General features: G+C 39.5%; 1 protein-coding gene across 4 annotated transcripts in view; it reads left to right on the top strand.

The window, feature by feature from the left end:
* Positions 1–381: 381 nt before the first annotated feature.
* AFG1L (AFG1 like ATPase) overlaps positions 382–18356 on the top strand; it is a 234783-nt gene continuing 216808 nt past the window's right edge. For 2 of the 4 annotated variants that reach the window (XM_059176935.1, XM_059176937.1), the window contains exon 1: positions 411–731. In XM_059176935.1, coding sequence (XP_059032918.1) covers positions 596–731 — 136 coding nt within the window. In that variant the 5' untranslated portion in view covers positions 411–595. Of the gene's footprint in view, positions 732–18356 lie in introns of all 4 variants that reach the window. The other 2 variants (XM_059176936.1, XR_009354512.1) reach the window with 2 other exon arrangements.

The raw sequence follows: 18356 nt of genomic DNA, 5'->3' as shown, positions 1-18356 counted from the left end.
ATTGAAAGTGATTTATGCTTTTCAAATATAGAAAGTAAAAGTGGAAGGAGCACATTTCAGATACTCTGCCAAAGATGAGTTGGGCGCTGGAGGTAAAAAATTAGGGCTACCATTTAAGGAATGAGACCAGGTAACATCAATATTTTCTTAAAATATGATTGCCCAGTGGGTCATCCACATTTTATTTAGGTCTCGAAATCTCGGTCAAGTACTTAAACTGAGAAGACTCAGGGGTTACGTGACTACACATCATAATCACGTTCCAAATCCCCGAAACGTTTTGGGATCCCTTGCCGGGAATTTTGGCCGGCGCTGGGAGCAGGACTGCCCTCCCCCAGAGCCCATCCTTCGCCGGCTCCCCTCCGCCCACGGCGCTGCCGCACTGCATGCTGGGAGTCGTAGTTCGGCCTGGAGGCGCCCGGAAGGACGGAAGGGAGTCTAGCCAGCCCTCTCGGTAGTAGAGGTCCGGTCCTTCATCTGGCTCCCTTTCGTTCTCTGGGGGTAGCCTTCTGTGAGCACGTCTTTATTTGTCCGTGCCACCGTTTCTGTTTTGGGTTTCAATAAAGTTTTCCTCTTCCCTTGTACAGATCTCAAGATGGCGGCCTCCTGGTCGCCCTTGGTTACCCTGCGCTTAGTGCAGAGCCGGCTGAGAGGGAGATGTATTGGGTGCGGGGCCCGGGCTGCAGCTCTCGCCCCTCCGGCCACCGCCCCTGGAAACACCCTTTGGAAAGGTCAGTGACTGTGCCCTGAGTAGGCCAAGCCCACTGCAAATGAACGGGGAAGCCTCGGGTCAGTTACCCTCCCTACTCTGTTTTTGCCCAGTTGCCTCCTGGTTTCACGATTTTTGGAGCTAGGGGCCCTTGGAGAGAGGAGTTTCAGTCTCTCTTATCCTGTCTGGCAGCTGATGAAGGAGCCCTGAGTACTGAGGAAGCTGACCCAGGACGGCTTTCATTTGGAGGTCAGAGGTCCACTAAGAGTTTGTTCCCTTCAGGCAGTTAGAGTTAACACCTGCTGAGCCCAGTTGCGGGAGTGCCTGGCTGAAGGGGTGCTACTGTGGGATAGGGGACTGGGGGCCCTTACAGTTCGCCTTCCCTGCTCTCCCGAATGGTGACCCTGCAAGGCATCTAAAAGCCAAACCTCAGACTTCTGCCGGCCAGGCTGGCTCTCGGGGGTTCTGGGAATGCAGGTGTTCAAGTATTCTCAGATTGAGGAATCAGTTCTTGTTCTTTTCAGGTCACTAGAGGCTTCAGTGGGGTGTATTTTGTCACTAGGCTTGCTCCACTCATTCATTCAAATCATTACGTGTTCATGAGTGAATGGTCATATGTTGCGAGTAACTAAGTCTTCAGGAGTGCTGAAGAGTCCCAGGAGTCTCTGGGACCAGGGTGTGTGCATCGGTATTTTACTTACCCGGTGACTTTAATATGCAGCCAAAGTTGAGAACCAAGAGCAGAACCTGTCTTCTGAGACGTATTCACATAGTCCCATTAAACTGCGGGATACTCAAAAGCAAGGACCAAGTGTCTTGTTTCCTCAGCACTTGGTGCAGTGTTTGGCGCCTGACCCTTAAGGTCTATTTCCTGAACGAATGAATGTTATTCTTACTGTCTTTTCCAAGCATACTTATGTTTTCTTTTTTCTTAACTCCAGCACCCCTTCTCATTGGCTTATCTGGCTAAAACCCTATCAGTCTTTAATTATTACCATCAATAGAGTTGAAATTAATACTAGAACTCTGATTAAGTCACCTTAGATTTTTCTGTAAAGTTTAGCATAATTCACTTACTATATATAATGGGATATTTTTGATATCATAAGGGTTGGGTCATAATATAAACTTTATTTTTTTTTTAAATTTGTGAAACAGGTAATAAAAGCAAATGATACAAGAAAAAATATGGTAAAATGTTCCGCCCCTATCCCTTAGTAGTTTTCCTCCCTAGAGGCAACCTCTAATATTACTTTCTTATGTATTCTTCGGGACAGTCTCTGTATGAACAAATATGTATGTATATAAGTGTCTGTATTTTAAAAAGTGGTAACATACATATCCTCCTGTACTTTTCTTTTATTTTTTGTTTAGTATATCTTAGAAATCATTACATATCAATACATAGAGAACTGCCTTATTTTATTTTATTTTTAAAAATTAATTCATTTGACAGCATAAGGGGGGTGTGGCAAGCGGGAGAAGGAGAAGCAGGCTCTACACACAGCTGGGAGTCCGATGTGGGGCTCCATCCCAGGACCCCATGATCATGACCTGAGTTGAAGGCAGTTGCTTAATAGAGCTACCCAGGCACTCCTAGAACTGCCTCATTTTATTTATTTTTTTATTTAACTTAAAAAAATTTTTTAAATTTATTTGACACAGAGAGAGACAGCGAGAGAGGGAATAGAAAGAAGCAGGGGGAGTGGGAGAGGGCGAAACAGGCTTCCCACTGAGCAGGGAGCCTGATGCCAGGCTCCATCCCAGGACCCTGGGATCGAGCCTGATGCCAGGCTCCATCCCAGGACCCTGGGATCGAGCCTGATGCCAGGCTCCATCCCAGGACCCTGGGATCGAGCCTGATGCCAGGCTCCATCCCAGGACCCTGGGATCGAGCCTGATGCCAGGCTCCATCCCAGGACCCTGGGATCGAGCCTGATGCCAGGCTCCATCCCAGGATCCTGGGATCATGACCTGAGCTAAAGGCAGACGCCTAATGACTGAGCCACCCAGGTGCCTCATAGAACTGCTTTATTTTAGATGGTTAAAATAGAATTCTATTCAATGCATGTACCATCATTTATGAAAATTTAAGATTTAAGGAATGTCATCATAATAACATAAAATTTACTGACTGCTTATTCTGTTGCATGCAGTATGCTAAGTGCTTTCTACACACTTTATCTTATTTAATTCTTATTATCCTCATTTTGGGGATGATGGATCCAAGGTTGCAGAAGTTATATAGCTAGTGAAATGTCATAACTTTTGGCTTCAAGTAAAGGCTATACTTGGATTTACATCTGACCATAAAGGCTTTGCTATTAACCTGTACTCGTATTTTTAAAAAATTAAATCAAGATATCATTGCTTTCAGAATTATCTCTTAGAATTTCAGAACTCACCAGAAACCAAAGGGTTAATGGAACTAATTGCAGCTGCAACTTTTCCTCTAAACCTTTCTCATTTGCCTTTAAATTTCCCTCCTACTTCAGAGATGTGGATTTGAGCCTTGTTCTCCCATCTTCTCATTTGCCTGCCTCTCCAGTAAACCCTTTTTCTGCTGCCTACTTGATTCTCAGTGATTGTCTTTGCTGCACATTGGGCAGCCAAACTTGGGTTTTGTTACAGATTTGGCAAGCTAGCCAGGAGTTCTTTGCCTGCCTGTGGGTGGTTTGTTAGCCCGTAGTTGGTGAGGGCAGCCTGGTGACAAGTCCAAGCAGCTGCCCAGGTTCTTTGCCCTAGGGACTGTCCCTGGGGCCCCATCCCAGCTGGGTACCTTTGACTTTCAGCACCTCATTTAACCTTTGTGGCAGGGAATCGTTTCCTTGGATTCAATTTGGACAGATGTCTCTTGGTGAGTAGTATTTCATGTGTGATGGCATGTGAGTTTATTTCTTCCTCCTATTTGGTTTGGCTCTCAGATTTCTCCTCCCATTCAGTTGCCTTCAAATAGTGGGTTTTGGTTCTGTTAGTCTCCTTTTCTTAAGAAAAGGCTTGGCTAGGGAACCATTTGGTTCAGTTTGTAGAGCCTCAACTTTTGGGGAGGAACGATGTTCACAGAGGTACTCTGGGCTTCATTTTTTTTTTGTTGTTGTTGCTAAAGCTTTTGGTATTTTAGAATGAAACAAGCTGTGTTCTAATTGGAAAATGGGAACTGACAATTCCATCTCCACATGCAGCCCTTTGGCCTGTATTCTCCAAAAATGGGCAGTCCTTTTTGGCAACACTGCTTGGCTGCGTCCATTAATTATAATACCATCTTGCAATTAGATTTGTGTTGTAAAAGGGGGATATCTAGAAATTGGACCTTTAGGATTTTGTTTGCATCTTGTGTATTTGTGTGTCCTTGTGTGTTGTAAATGTGAGATATTTTCTCTACCTCTGGGTGTTATTGCTAAAATTAATTTTGTGGAAGAGCTTTATTTAGTTGGTTCCAAGGCAAGCACTTGTAAGAATTGGGCATTCTAAAACTGAGAAAGATGGAAACTAACCCAGCTGTTTTTTATGTTCACATGATCTTGGAAAACATTCAGTATTAAGACTAATTCAAGGTTATTGGTTTAAATAAAAGGGGCACGTCTTTAGAATTGTCAGCATTAAATGTAAAGGTTTTATTCTGCCTGTCTTTACCGAAAGTCAAATAAACTCATGTTATCACCATTGCAAAATTTGTTAGAATTTTAAGAACTTGTTCTTATTAAGTTGTATGGGTGATCTAAGAACAAATAAGCAGATGTAAGTACTTTTAACAGATGTAATTAAGAGTGCTGGAAATAATAAGGGTAACAACTCTATATGCCAGGAAAGTGAGCCTGGTTACCTAAAGAGGACAAAATCTGAATGTGAAAAGTAAAATTGTGAGATGTTGTGAGAAGTAAAGTTTTAGAAGTTTTGTGAGAAGGGAATTTTTGGAAAGGAATTCTGTGGGGATTAGTTTTTTTGTGGAGATTAATTATAGAGAATAGTATTTAAGAAGTTTGTTAGTGATTAACACCGGAAAAAGAGAAGGGAGCATAAAAGAACAAGAGTAGGCAGAAGTTGAGCGGTGATATGATATCAGCAGAAGCCTTAACTGATTCTCTTGAGGAGTTCCAAAAGTTGGTTATCCTTCAGAACCATCCTAAATTGAGACAAAAGGGCTGGACTTTTGTAACAGTGATTGGATATGACCACTTGGGAAGAGGGCATACCCGTGGTAAGGCAGCCAGCTGTCTTCAGTCAAGACAATTCTGATGGTGTCTGAGAGCTGGGGACTTTCGGGAGCCTTCCTACAGCTGAGAGTCCTTCGTTCCTGATGGAGATATGTTTATGGATGGGGAGCAGTTTTATGGATCAAAGACAATGAAGAGCTGGATGCAGTGGTGACCATCAACTATTGTCCATTGCTGAGGACACCAGAAATTGGACTGATTGCTCAAGGGAACAATAGGCAGATTAAGCTGCCAGTTTGGCAAAGACTCCAAAAACCTTTTGTAATGACTTTAGTGCCAGACATGGGTTCAACTAAATATCAACCCAGTTTTCCTGGGAGGACCTCAAAAGAGCAAGAAATGAGAATTTTTAAAAATTTTTCTTTCTTTCTTTCTTTTTTATTTTTTAAGGATTGGGAATTTGGATACGATATTGGCACTAAAGCCTGTTGGAGCTAAAATGAATCCTTATCCCAGAACATCTTATGGAAGAAATGATTAACCATATTCTCCAAAACACCCGTTATAGTTAAAATACAACTCTTTTTTTTTTTTAATTTTATTTATTTATTTGACAGAGATCACAAGTAGGCCGAGAGGCAGGCGGCGGGGGAGGAGGGGGGGAAGTGGGCTCCCCACTGAGCAGAGAGCCCTGAGCAGAGAGCCTGATGTGGGGCTCAATGCGGGGCTCCATCCCAGGACCCAAGGATCATGACCTGAGCTGAAGGCAGAGGCTTAAAACCACTGAGCCACCCAGGCACCCCAAGATACTACTCTTAAGTGGATCCATAGGTATATTGTGGGTCCCACTTTTCACAGCACCATTAAAAAATGTGACATTTGTGCTAAAAACCATTCTAAAACTGGCCCCCACCAGTTCTAAAAGGTATACAATTTAGAGGTACCGAACCTGGAGAAAATCAGCAGGTAGACTTTACTATTATGCCAAAAACAACAGGTAATTTTCAATATTTCTTAGTCTTTGTAGATACCTTTACAAATTGTGCTGAAGCTTTTCCATGCTATTCAGAGGAGACCTCAGAAATTGTCAAAAACAATTAAAAAAAAGATTTATGTAATGAAAGAGATTGAGAGATTGAGAAAATAAGTGGGAGGAGGGGCAAAGGGAGAAGCAGATTTCCGCAGAGTGGGGAGCCCGATGTTGCAGGATGCCATCCCAGGACCCTGGGATCATGACCTGAGCCAAACGAAGGCAGACGCTTAACTGACTGAGACATCTAGGTGCCTTGTCAAAAACACTTTTAAGTAAGGTTATTGCCAGGTTTGGATGGTCACTAACAATTCAGAGCAACAATGGAGTGGCATCTGTGGCAAAAATCATACAAGTAGTGTTCAGTGCCTTGGCCATTCAGTGGAAATTACATGCTTTCTGAAGAAGCCAACCAATTGGAAAAACAGAAAAAAATGAACTTTGGCAAAAATATGCTAAGAAACCAACTTAACTTGAGAAGAAGCCTTGCTTGCTTCTCTGCTTTGGGTAAGAGTGGCCCCTAGAAGTAGGCTTGGTTTAGGCCCTCATGCGATGTTATATGGAAGACTCTACACTCTTCATGACTTAGGAGTTCCTGATGAGGCTTATGTTAGGGAATTGAATATTACCGTGTAAGTTTGTTTCTAGACACACTTTTGTTTGTGCCCTTACACTGCCTGAATCTTGGAGACTTGAGACCTGGAAGAAAAAGCACTTGGAGGGCCAGCTCCATCCTCATTAGACAGGACCTTATGAAGTACTGGTGACCACCCATTCTTTAGTGAAACTAAAGAGAATTAAGCCATGGATTCGTTACACTCAAATTAAAAGAGTCCACAGGTTCCCTATACCCTGTCACAAGGAGAACATCAAAAAGAGCCCTGTTTGGACTGGCAAGCCTTTGATGGACCTGAAAATACTTTTTAGGGGAGCTGGTCTGAAGAAATCCACAAGTACTACAAGCTGGTTGGTTACAACAAATCTCTCCTGAGGTCTTGATAAAATATAGTACAAGAACTAACAACCAAAGTACACACACCTTGGTAATGTAGGATTTTGGGTTTCAACCTGGAGCTAAAGAATATTTCTAGATTGCTGCAGAAAGCTTCCATTCCTCTAACCCTGATTTTTACTTCTGTGTCAGCAGAAAGTAACTAGAATGGTCATTGTCCCATTTCTCTCAAGAATGAGGAATGATCAAAAGTGGGGATTGAAACCAGTAACCAAAGGGTTAATGGGACTAATTGCAGTTGTAGCCTAAAAAGTGCAGCAGCAACGTTATACCCAGACCTTTTTTCCTTTGCCTTTAAATTTCCTTCTCTCCTCCTCTGGAGAGGCGGATTTGAGGCTTGCTGTCCCGTCTCCTTGTTTGGCTCCATCTTTAATAAACTCTTCTGTTGCTACATACTTGGTACCTCAGTGGTCTTTGCTGGGCATTGGAGAGGTGAACATGGGTTGTTATAATACTGCCTCCTATACTCAAACCTAGCCAGTTTTAGGGTTAGAGATTTAATGAAAATACAGTTAAGGTAGAGATTGATTTAATTGTAAGTAAAGGTACTCCCTCCCTCTCTTTAAATAAAAAAATTTAAGTTGAAATGCTTTTCAGTATTTAGAGTTCAATTTTAAAATGGGCCTTGTATCCCTCAATTTTGGGGGAATATTTACTGTTTACATTTATATTTGCATTTTTTTCATTTTTTTCAAGTCCGTCCTTTACTACAGTGTAATGTGAGGGAAACATTGACTTAATGTTAAACAGAAGAAGGAAATAGACCAAGGAAAGGAATGAGGGGAAAGGAAGAGCATGTTCATTGTTTTTATGTCTCATCTAAGCTTTAGTGCCAGCCCTGGCTCCAAGATGTTTGGGAAGCCGAACTATGAAGAATTTAGGGGTCCTAAAAAGCTCTTCATGCAAATCAGCCTACCTGGTTGCCTAATTTAAATTCCTTAGGAAATAGAACATTATGAATTCCATTTGGGGATATGTATATTTCCATTATTTTTTTGTTTTTGTTTTTCCCAAGATTTTATTTATTTCACAGAGAGAGAGTCCAAGCAGGGGGAGTGGCAGACAGAGGGAGAGGGAGAAGGAGGTTCCCGCTGAGCTGAGTAGGGAGCCTGCTTGATCCCAGATCACAACCCCAGCCGAAGTCAGATGCTTAACCTACTGAGCTACCCGGGTCCCCTTTTCATTAGTTTATTAAAAATTTAAATTGAGTGTCACCTTGCTGGCTCGGTTGAGCGTCTGCCTTCGACTCAGGTCATGATCCCCCAGGGTCCTGGGATGGAGCCCCAGCTGGGCTCCTTGCTCAGCAGGGAGCCTACTTCTCCCTCTCCCTCTGCCTGCTGCTCTGCCTGCTTGCGTACTCGAAATACGCACTCTCTTTCTCTCAAATAGATAAATAAAATCTTTGGAAAAATGCTTTAAAAAATTTGAATTGAAATTTGGTGTCCTATATTTTAAGTATAGATGCTCAAATTTTATTTTATTGCCCATTTTCTTTTCGGCCCAAGTGTATCTTCATTTAATGTAATGGTTGTTCAACTTCCAAATAGTGAAGAGGAAACATTAGAGATTAGAATGGCCATGGTGTGGGTGGAAAATGCCTCAAATTGGCTAATTCAGTTGAAGCCTTGTATTAAGTGTGTGTGTGTGTGTGTGTGTGTGTGTGTGTGTGGTGGTGGTGGTGGTGGTGGTGATCGGGGACGTGAATGAAATTGAGTCCCAGCCCTTGAATAGTTCACAGTCTTGGAAGAGTGATGAAATGATAATAGCTAACATTTATGGACCTCTTTCTATGTTCCATGTGATCTGCTAGCAGTTTCTTTCTCTTCCATAATTTAATTTTCATAAAAGCCCTGTAAAATACTAGTTACCTCTGTCTCATAGATGGATAAAGAGGCATGGTCACCCAACTGGGATGTGAACCCAGGTACTTTTTGCTCCAGAACCACAAACTTCACCATTGTTGTCTAGCTCCTTAATATAACAATGGACATTGATAGCCTGTCATGTAAACTCATCTTAAGTGTTGCAGGGCTGTGGAGTGAAAGCAGCTCTGCTTGGAGAGGGGAGGGTGTGGTAGCACAAGTGTAGAAGTGGGCTATAGATGGCCTTTTTACTGGATTAGGGGCCCTCAGGGAGAGCAGCTAGAGATGAAGCTGGGAAGGTGGCCTGGATCTGCTTAAAAGTCCTGTATAGTGTGCGAAGATGTCTAGGCTCAGCAGGGTGCTGGTGGAGGTTTTATAAGAAGAAAAGTTGTCGTATTGGTTTTAGCATAGTTATTCCTATTGCTGCCTGAAATGCAGATTGGGAATGCCTGGGTGGGGGATACTGGAAACTCGGTGGTCGTTTAGAAGGAAGTTGTAGTTCTGGAGAGAGCGGTTCATAGCCTGAATTACTGCTGTGGTGAGGTGGGAAACAGGGCAGCAAGGGAGGGGCTTCAGAGACTGTTCTTCGATAGAGTTGCCAGGCTTTGGGTGAGATAAGGAAAGAGAAGAGTTAGGATCAACTTAGGTTTCCTAGTTTGGGTAATTTGATGGCATCACCATCCGTCAAGGTAAACAAATCAAACACACAAAAAAGTAGGGCCAGAGGCATTTTAGGGAGAGCTTCCTTTCTGGACTTGTTAAATTTGAGTTGGCTATGACAGTTCTGGATAATTAAGTTTAATTAGTTGTAGGAAATATGGGGGTCTGAGACTAAAAAAGGAAAAATGAGGTGTCAAGAGCTATGAGAATGGAAGAACTAGCCTGGGAATATTTGTAGAGAGAAAAGGAGAAAACCCTGACCGTGAGTCCTTGGTCAATAAAATTGACATTTTATGAGAAGAACATGACCTTGTTGGAGAACATTAAGAGAGGCCATAGGAAAACTAGAGGAGAAACCAAAGAGGAGAATGTTTCTAGGGTTTTTTAAAATTGAACATTAGCATATCTGAAAATTCTATTTTATTTAAGCTAGCTTTTATAAATAAATTGTTTCATGGAGGCAAGGTACTGTTAGAGCTGCATCTTGTGATTTTTTTCCAGAGTGTCTTTCTGTATCTCAATGTTGTATTTTTAGGTGTCTTTATTAAACGATGACTCATGTTCACCCTTGGTTCCACAACCTCTTTACTATATATATACAGGAGATCTCGATTAGGCATTGATATGAAACTAATGTACCTCAGCCATATGAATTGGTATAATTTATTGTTAGTATATATTAGTGGTTAAGAAAATGGACTTTGGACTTTACTACCTAATTAGGTGAATACCCTTATGTGTAAGTTCATGTTTCTTGGATTTTCATTAACATCTATTGTATTAGAAAAGAATGTTCTTGCCTACTCCTGAGACTGATAACTTCATGATAATTTATTTTCCGATTAGTGTTTGAAAAAACATAGCACAGCTTATTCCATAGGCAAAGCTGGTGCCCTAGAGGTAGTTCTAGGGGCTGGAGGGGCAGATAACAAAGGGTGGGTCTAAGAACAGAACTGATAGGAAGGATTGTCAGAGATGAGTGATTGATCTACTGTAGATTAGTACTGCTTTATACCTCAAGAGCTTGATTTTCTTTGTTTAAGAAAATCATATTGAAATCAAATCCTTTGATTTGTCTTTTTACTAAAAGTACTGCAGAAATAGTAGGTGTTAAGATTCTAGAAACCGGAAGGTCAGCCTTGGGCCCAGTGTAGTAGTATGTTCCATCTATAAATTCTCTGACAAGTGATCTATCCTCTGCTTGAATGTATCTAGTACTTGTTTTCCTAGGTCACTCATATTTTTCACTGACCTGTAACTAAGGTTTTTTTCTAATTTCTCTTTTAAAAAACCTTTTCGATATGTCTGTTCTTCCTGCTGTGTTAGGTCTTCCTTCCCTAAGGTCCTCAACTGAGATCCTGTTTCTGCATCTACTTTCTTGGAGGTTCTGATATTTTAATCTCCAGAATCTTTTTCATAGCTTTTGTTCACTGTCCTGCTCCTGCCCCCTTATTTCTTCTCTTCATGGAGCCCATTCTAGGAGTTACTTTCCAACACATCATCTATCATATTCTTGCCCGGGTAGCAGTTTTCAACAACTTTTAAAGCCTGAATAGGTAATTCTTAGAATAGTTCCTTCATAGCTTCATAATGCAACTCCATCTTAAATGTAAACCATGTAGATTCCATTAAAAAATTCTTATGTGTATGAGTATATAAAAAATTTAAATGAACTTAAAAAATGTTATTTTTCTTTAGCACTTGAAAGAAGATAGATCCCTTAGATCTCATTATTAAATAGTGTATGAACAGGGTGAATATTAAAGAGTTACTCAGTATGCTAGGCCATGCCTATAATTACTTCAGAATAGCTTTATTCAGATTTTTAGGCGGTATTTTACTGATTTGTTATCATGAAATTTAAAGTACTATTTTTTTCCTTTTGTAAAGTTATACACTGGCACATTAAGATTAACCAGCTTCGAAAGGAAAAGAATGATAACCAGCAAGCATTTAGTTTTAATTTTCATAATTTTTCTATTTAAATCAAAAGCACCCTTTTAAAGCCCCTAAATCAGCCTTTTATAAATAAAGTAAATCATCTTGTGATGCATTCCTTGATGATGGCTTATGTTGTTTTTCTAAAGAAAGAGTTTAATTAAGATTTGATTTTCTTCTATTCTGCACTTTGTTTATTCATCACTGAATTAAACATAGGTCTTTAATGTCACTGGTAAGTCTAACTTTTTGGGTCATTGATGACCATTGCAGTTTTCAAAAAAACAGCTGAATATTTATATTTGGGGTATGATTAGAACATAATAGAGCATAAATGGGCTGCCTATGACCTTAGTATGGGCTTCTGTCATTGTAGGAGAACATTTCTGGTCAGTGGCCACTGTTTACAGTTTGTTAAAATCAACACAAATGTACAAATAACTCATGAATAATTGTGAACACAGTATTTGAATGGATGTTTAATAAATATGCATTAAAAATCTAATTACAGTAATGAAGTTTACAGCTGAAATTTTAATCCAGCCCTTTAGAAATATTAAATGTGCTTTTCCTGATTGTGCATTTTTCTCACAGCAGTTGGGTAAACATTTTAAACTGGAAATCTAAATTCCTTATATAATTTTGATTTCATTTAACTAAGCATGTGTTCTTTTTGGCAACAATCTTCTTCCTCTTTGTGAAGAAGTGAACCTCCTTTTATTCCATAACTGTTACTTTGAAGAATTTTGATCAGTTCTATCTTAGGACTGATGAACATATGGGATACCAGATGAATAATAAAATGTGACCTGCAAAGACTGGATTGTGATTTTGGTTTCATTGATTGTATTGGGACAGTCATTTAATTTGTCATTTCCATTTTCTCATCTGTAGAACTGGGATTAATTATCCTAACTCTCCCTTCCCTGCAGGTCATTTACGAGGCTCAAATAAGTTATTATGTGAGAAAGTACTTTGAAAACGATAAGAATTGTTACATGAATGTGGAACTATGCTAGGAGTAATTTAAATATTAAAATGCCGGAGTTGGTAGATTCTAGTCAGTGAGTAGAAATGGAATGAATTCAACTCTATACAGAATTACTGAAGTAATTTTAACTTTGCGGGGGGTGGGGGGGAGGATTCATTAAACTAATGGCAAAGGACCCAGTCTGATTTCAGTGCTTTGAATTGTAGAAAATGCAGTTTTGATTTTCTTTTTTTTCTTTAAGATTGTGCAAAGGGCCTCTGTAGGTAACCAGTGATGGTTTTTGTTCTTTTTGGATTTAACTGCTTTTTCGCTGGATACTCTGAATACCTAGAGGTTCTTTGTCATGATGTTTCAATGAAAGCTGTGAAAGTTTGATTTATAGTATGCAAGTGATATATCTTCATTTAGTAAACAATTGATATTGTTTTCAAAAATAACTCAAGTATTTGTGAATTATTTGCTGTGCAGAAAGGTATAAAGATAATATTTTATAGAGTCAAAGAATATTAAAGCTGAAGAGGGCCTGGGTCATGTAGTCAAATGATAGGCATGTAGTTTCTGCCTTAACTGTTTCTTTCATTTTTGGATGCCCTACAGTTAGAAAAGTTTTTTTTTTTTTTAATTTGATTTACTTATTTTAAGTAATCTCTGTACCCAGCATGGGGCTTGAACTCATGACCCTGAGATTAAGAGTCTTGTGCTCTTCAGACTGAGCAGCCAGGTGCCCCTAGAAAATTCTTCAAGTAGAATGAAATTCGAGCTTTTCTTTTTTTTCTTTTTTTTTTTTTTTTTTTTAAGATTTTATATATTTATTTGACAGAGAGATCACAGTAGGAGAGAGGAAGGGAAGAGATCACAGAGAGAGGAAGGGAAGCAGGCCCCCCGCTGAGCAGAGAGCCCGATGCGGGACTCGATCCCAGGACCCTGAGATCATGACCTGGGCCGAAGGCAGCGGCTTAACCCACTGAGCCACCCAGGCGCCCAAAATTCGAGCTTTTCTTTACCTTCTTTACATTCATCTTGAAACTTTCCTCAGGCACAGCATATATAACTCTAGTCCGGATTGCACATATGACAGTTCTTTAAATATATCAAGAATGATAATATCATTTACTTCATTTACTCATTTATTCATTCATTCATCATCCTTGTCCTAATTCCATTTGACAACCTTTCAAATATTAAAGACTTAGATTTAATTCATTCATTCCCCAAACGTTTCTTGGTACCATCTATATGCTAGACATAGGGTGCTGGGATATTACTATGTCTCTTCTCAGTGTCAGCTGCCCCTTGTCCTGTTAGTCAAGTCTCATGACATGGTTTCTAGATCCCCAGAACTTCTTCCATTCTTGAGGTTACAATCTACTTTCTGAATGTCGCTCTGAGAATGTGGTCTCCATATCTCAGTATATTCCTTCAGATATGTCTGGCTAGAGGAGTGTTGTAGTTACCTTTTCTGTGTCCTGTTACATTCATGTCTCACCTTAAGACTCCTAGGACTTTTAAGATAAGATCTCTCCAATTTGTATTCGATTAATTTTTTAAAAAATAAATATTATAAAAATAGTACATGTGCATAGTAGGAAATACAGAAGAGGCAGCTATTAAGTATACTTAAAAAATTAAAAAGTTGTGGGGCGCTTGCCTTTGGCTCAGGTCTTGATCCCAGGGTCATGGGATTGAGCCATGCATGGGCTCCTTGCTCAGCGGGGCATCTGCTTCTCTCTCTTTCTCTGCCTCTGCCCCTTCCCCGACTCATGCTCTCTGTCTCTCTTCTAAATAAATAAATCCTTTAAAAAAAACTGAAAAGTTATTGAGGTATGATGTTCATTTAGAAAAGTACACATGATAATTGTAAAGCCTACCGAATTTTCATAAAGAGAATAGATCTGTGTAATATAACCTAAATCAAGAAATAGAACATTTATAATGCCTGAGTTGGCAACTGTTGAGCACTCTCTGAGTTGCTAGCCCTTTACTTGCAATGGTAATCAACATCCTGATATATATTACTATTAATTTATTTTGCCCGTTTTTAAATTTTATATAAATAGAATCATGATCCTTGCTTATTTCACTTAACATTATGTTTGTGAGGTTCATCAATCTTTTCCATATAGTAACAGTTAATTCATTTTGCTGAATACAATATGACATTATATACTTAGACCACAATTTTCTTTAAAGTAGCTTCTTTTTTTTTTTTTAAAGATTGTATTGTATTTATTTATTTGACAGACAGAGATCACAAGCAGGCAGAACAGCAGGCGGGCTGAGGGGGCAGGCTTCCTGCTGAGCAGAGAGCCCAATGCGGGGCTTGATGCCAGGACTCTTGAGATCATGACCTAGGCCAAAGGCAGAGGCTTTAACCCACTGAGCCATCCAGGTGCCCCAGACCACAATTTTCTTAAAGGTCTTTTTATTTTTTTAATTGCAGTATAGTTCGCACACAACATTACAATAGTTCAGGTATATACCCCATAGTGATTGGAGAACTCTATTGATAATGCTGTGCTCGCCGACAGTGTAGCTACTGTTGGTCACCATACAATGCTATTACAGCACCATTGATTATATTCTCTATGCTGTATCTTTCATCTCCATAACTTACATGTTCTGTAACTGGAAGCTTGTACCTCCCAATCCCCTTCACCCATTTTGCCCGTCTCCTACATCCTGCTGCTTTGGAAATCACCAGTTTGTTCTGTGTTTTATGGATCTGTTTCTGCTTTTTTTTTGTTCATATTTTTAGATTCCACACATAAGTGAAATCCCATGGTATTCGTCTTTCTGTCTGACTTATTTAACTTAGCATAATACTTTCAGAGGTCTATCCATGTTGTTGCAAATGGCAAGATCTCATTCTTTTTTTAGAGCTGCATAGTATTCCATTATACATATATACCATATCTTTTTTATCCATACATCTGTTGATAGACACGTAGGTTGCTCCATATCTCCACGTTTCTGACAGTGCGGTCATGAATTTATATTCCCCTCAACAGTGCATGAAGGTGCCTTTTTCTCCACAGCCTCACTTAACACTTATTTCCTATCATTTTGATACTAGCCCTTCTGGTGTAAGGATTCTACCACAATTTTTTTTTTTCTTGTAGATTTTTTTTTAAAGATTTTATTTATTTATTTGACGACAGAGATCACAGTAGGCAGAGAGAGAAGAGAAAGCAGGCTCCCCGCGGAGCGGAGAGCCCCATGCGGGGCTCCATCCCAGGACCCCGGGACCATGACCTGAGCCAAGGCAGAGGCTTTAACCCACTGAGCCACCCAGGCTCCCCACAATTTTTTTTTTTTTTTAAGATTTTACTTATTTATTTGACAGAGAGAGAGAGATCACAAGTAGGCCCACAGGCAGGCAGAGAAAGGGGGAAGCAGGCTCCCTGCTGAGCAGAGAGCCTGATGTAGGGCTCGATCCCAGGACTCTGGGATCATGACCTGAGCCAAATACAGAGGCTTTACCCACTGAGCCACCCAGGCGCCCCTCTACCACAATTTTTTAAATCCATTCTACAGTTTTATTAGGTATTAGAGTTATTCCCAATTTTTGGCTACTGCTATTCATAATACTGATATGAAAGTTTGTACATATAGTTTGGTGTGCATACGTGTGTGCTTTCTGGTGGGCAGATACCTGAGAATTGCTAGATCGTACAATATGTGTTCATCTTTAGTAGACAAGACCAGTTTTCCAAAATGGTTACATTAAAATATATTTCTACTAGCAGCATATGAGATTTCAGCTGCCATGTGTCCTCACTGATACTTGTATTCGGTTGTAGTCACTCAACTAAATGTGTAGTGATATCTCATTGTGGTTTATTTTGCTTTACCCAGATGACGTTTGAGGTTGACTACCTTTTTTACATATTTATAGGACACTTGGATAGAATCTTTTGTGACACACCTTTTCAAGTGTTTTGTCTTTTTTCCTAATGCATTTTTTTTTTGTCTGTTAATAATTGTAATTCTTTATATATTCTGGATATTAGTCCTTTGTCACATGTATAAATTGCAAATATTTTCTCATGGTCTGTGGTTTGCATTTTAGGGTTTTTTTTTTAAATTGGTTTTTTTTAGTGGAGTTTTTTCACAAACAGCACTTAATTGTAATGTCTGTTTATCAGCCTTCTTTTTGGTATCTTATTTAAGAAATCTTTGCTTACCTTAATGTCATGAAGGTATTCTGAGATCTTTTAGGAATTTTATTGTTTTACTTTTCACACTTAGATCCATGGTCCATCTGGAATGCTTGTATATTATGTTAAACTGCAGTCAAGGTTCATTTTTTTTTTTTTTTTTCATGTGGGAAATTTTTTGCATTTTTTACCAGGCTACTGAAGCACTACCTTTGACATAAATCCATGACTCTATGTATATGTGGGTTTCTGTTTTTTTCCTTTGGTCTGTTTTTGTGCTGATACCACAATATCCTAATTCTTTAGCTTTATAATTTTAATATCTATCTGTATGAGTCCTTCAACTTCACTCTTTTTCAAGATTAACTAGACCTAGGTAAGCTGTCTGGTTTCAAAGCCACTAGCCACATGTGGCTAACATGACTGGGGAGGTAAATCTTAAATTTTATTAACTTTAGTTAAATATAAGTATTAAAAAGGATACCAGATTCAGATATTGGAAAACATTTAAAAAAAGACTTTTAGGGCAGTTTTAGGTTCACAGCAAGATTAAGCAGAAGGTACAGAGATTTCTCAGATACTTCCTGCCCTCATACTTACATAGCTTTCTTCATTATTAACATATGTATTCTTGGAACAACTCAGGAATATGAATCTAATTTCTCAGCTATAGATTTTGTGAAGTCTAAGCACAGATAAAGTATTTCCAGTGAAAATTTAGCATCCAAATTGAGATAGTCTAAATGCAAAATACATTCTGAAAAAATAAGATATATAAAAATGTAAAAATCAGAGTACATGTTGATTACAGTTCTTGATGTCAAGAACTGTGAAGGATCTGAGATTTTATCCTGCTTGCAAGAAACACGTTAGCTTGTTAGGATTTCGTGAGTGTTGGCAGAAGATGTGAAACCCTGGGTCAGAAACAAAGAGTTTTATTACTCATGACCCAGCAGGCAATGTGAGTGTCATGTTTGCCTCCATTCCCCTTGCCCCTCAAGCCCCATGGGGATGATGCAGAGATTGGCCTAGGTGATGCTGGCATAGTCATACTCAGTGGCTTTGTTTCACAACTCAGAAGCCCTCAGCTTAGAAAACCCTATCTTTTATAAGGGTGTTGCAAGCAAATCTTAGGTTTTGACCTGTAGGGAGACATTATTATACTAGACAGCAACTACCATTGTTGAAAAACTACCTAGAACAAAGGCTGTCTGTGCCTCTACTCACAGGTATGCAGAAATAGAAAAGATCTACTATAAAAATCATCTAATAGTTGAATTAATATTTTGGATATGTTGGATGAAATAAAATGTATGATTAAAATTAGTTTCACCTCTTTTTTTTAACATCTTTTTAAAAAAGATTTTTAAAATTTATTTGACAAAGAGATTACAAGTAAGCAGAGAGGTGGACAGAGAGGGGGAAGCAGGCTTCCTGCTGAGTAGAGAACCCGATTCGGGGCTCGATCCCAGGACTCTTGAGATAATGACCTGAGCTGAAGGCAGAGGCTTAATGCACTGAGCCACCCAGGTGCCCCAGTTTCACCTCTTAAAAAACTTCTTATTTTTTAAAAGATTTTCAAAATTGATTGATTTATTTGTAAGAGCACATGAGTGCATGAGCTGGGGGGAGGGGCAGAGGGAGAAGCAGACTCCCTGCTGAGGAGGGAGCCCAGTGTGGGACTTTATCCTGGGACCTGGGGTCATGAACTGAGCTGAAGGGAGATGCTTAACCGACTTAGCCACCTAGGCACCCTTAAAAAACTTTTTAAAAAATGTAGCTCTTAAAAAAATGTGAATTCTATTTGTTTACATTATATTTCTTTTATACAGCATTAGTTTAG

Source organism: Mustela lutreola, chromosome 6, assembly GCF_030435805.1.
Source record: "Mustela lutreola isolate mMusLut2 chromosome 6, mMusLut2.pri, whole genome shotgun sequence".
In the NCBI taxonomy this organism is placed as follows: Eukaryota; Metazoa; Chordata; class Mammalia; order Carnivora; family Mustelidae; genus Mustela; species Mustela lutreola.
Note: the sequence above shows the minus strand (reverse complement) of the source record. Positions and strands in the feature narration are given on the sequence as shown.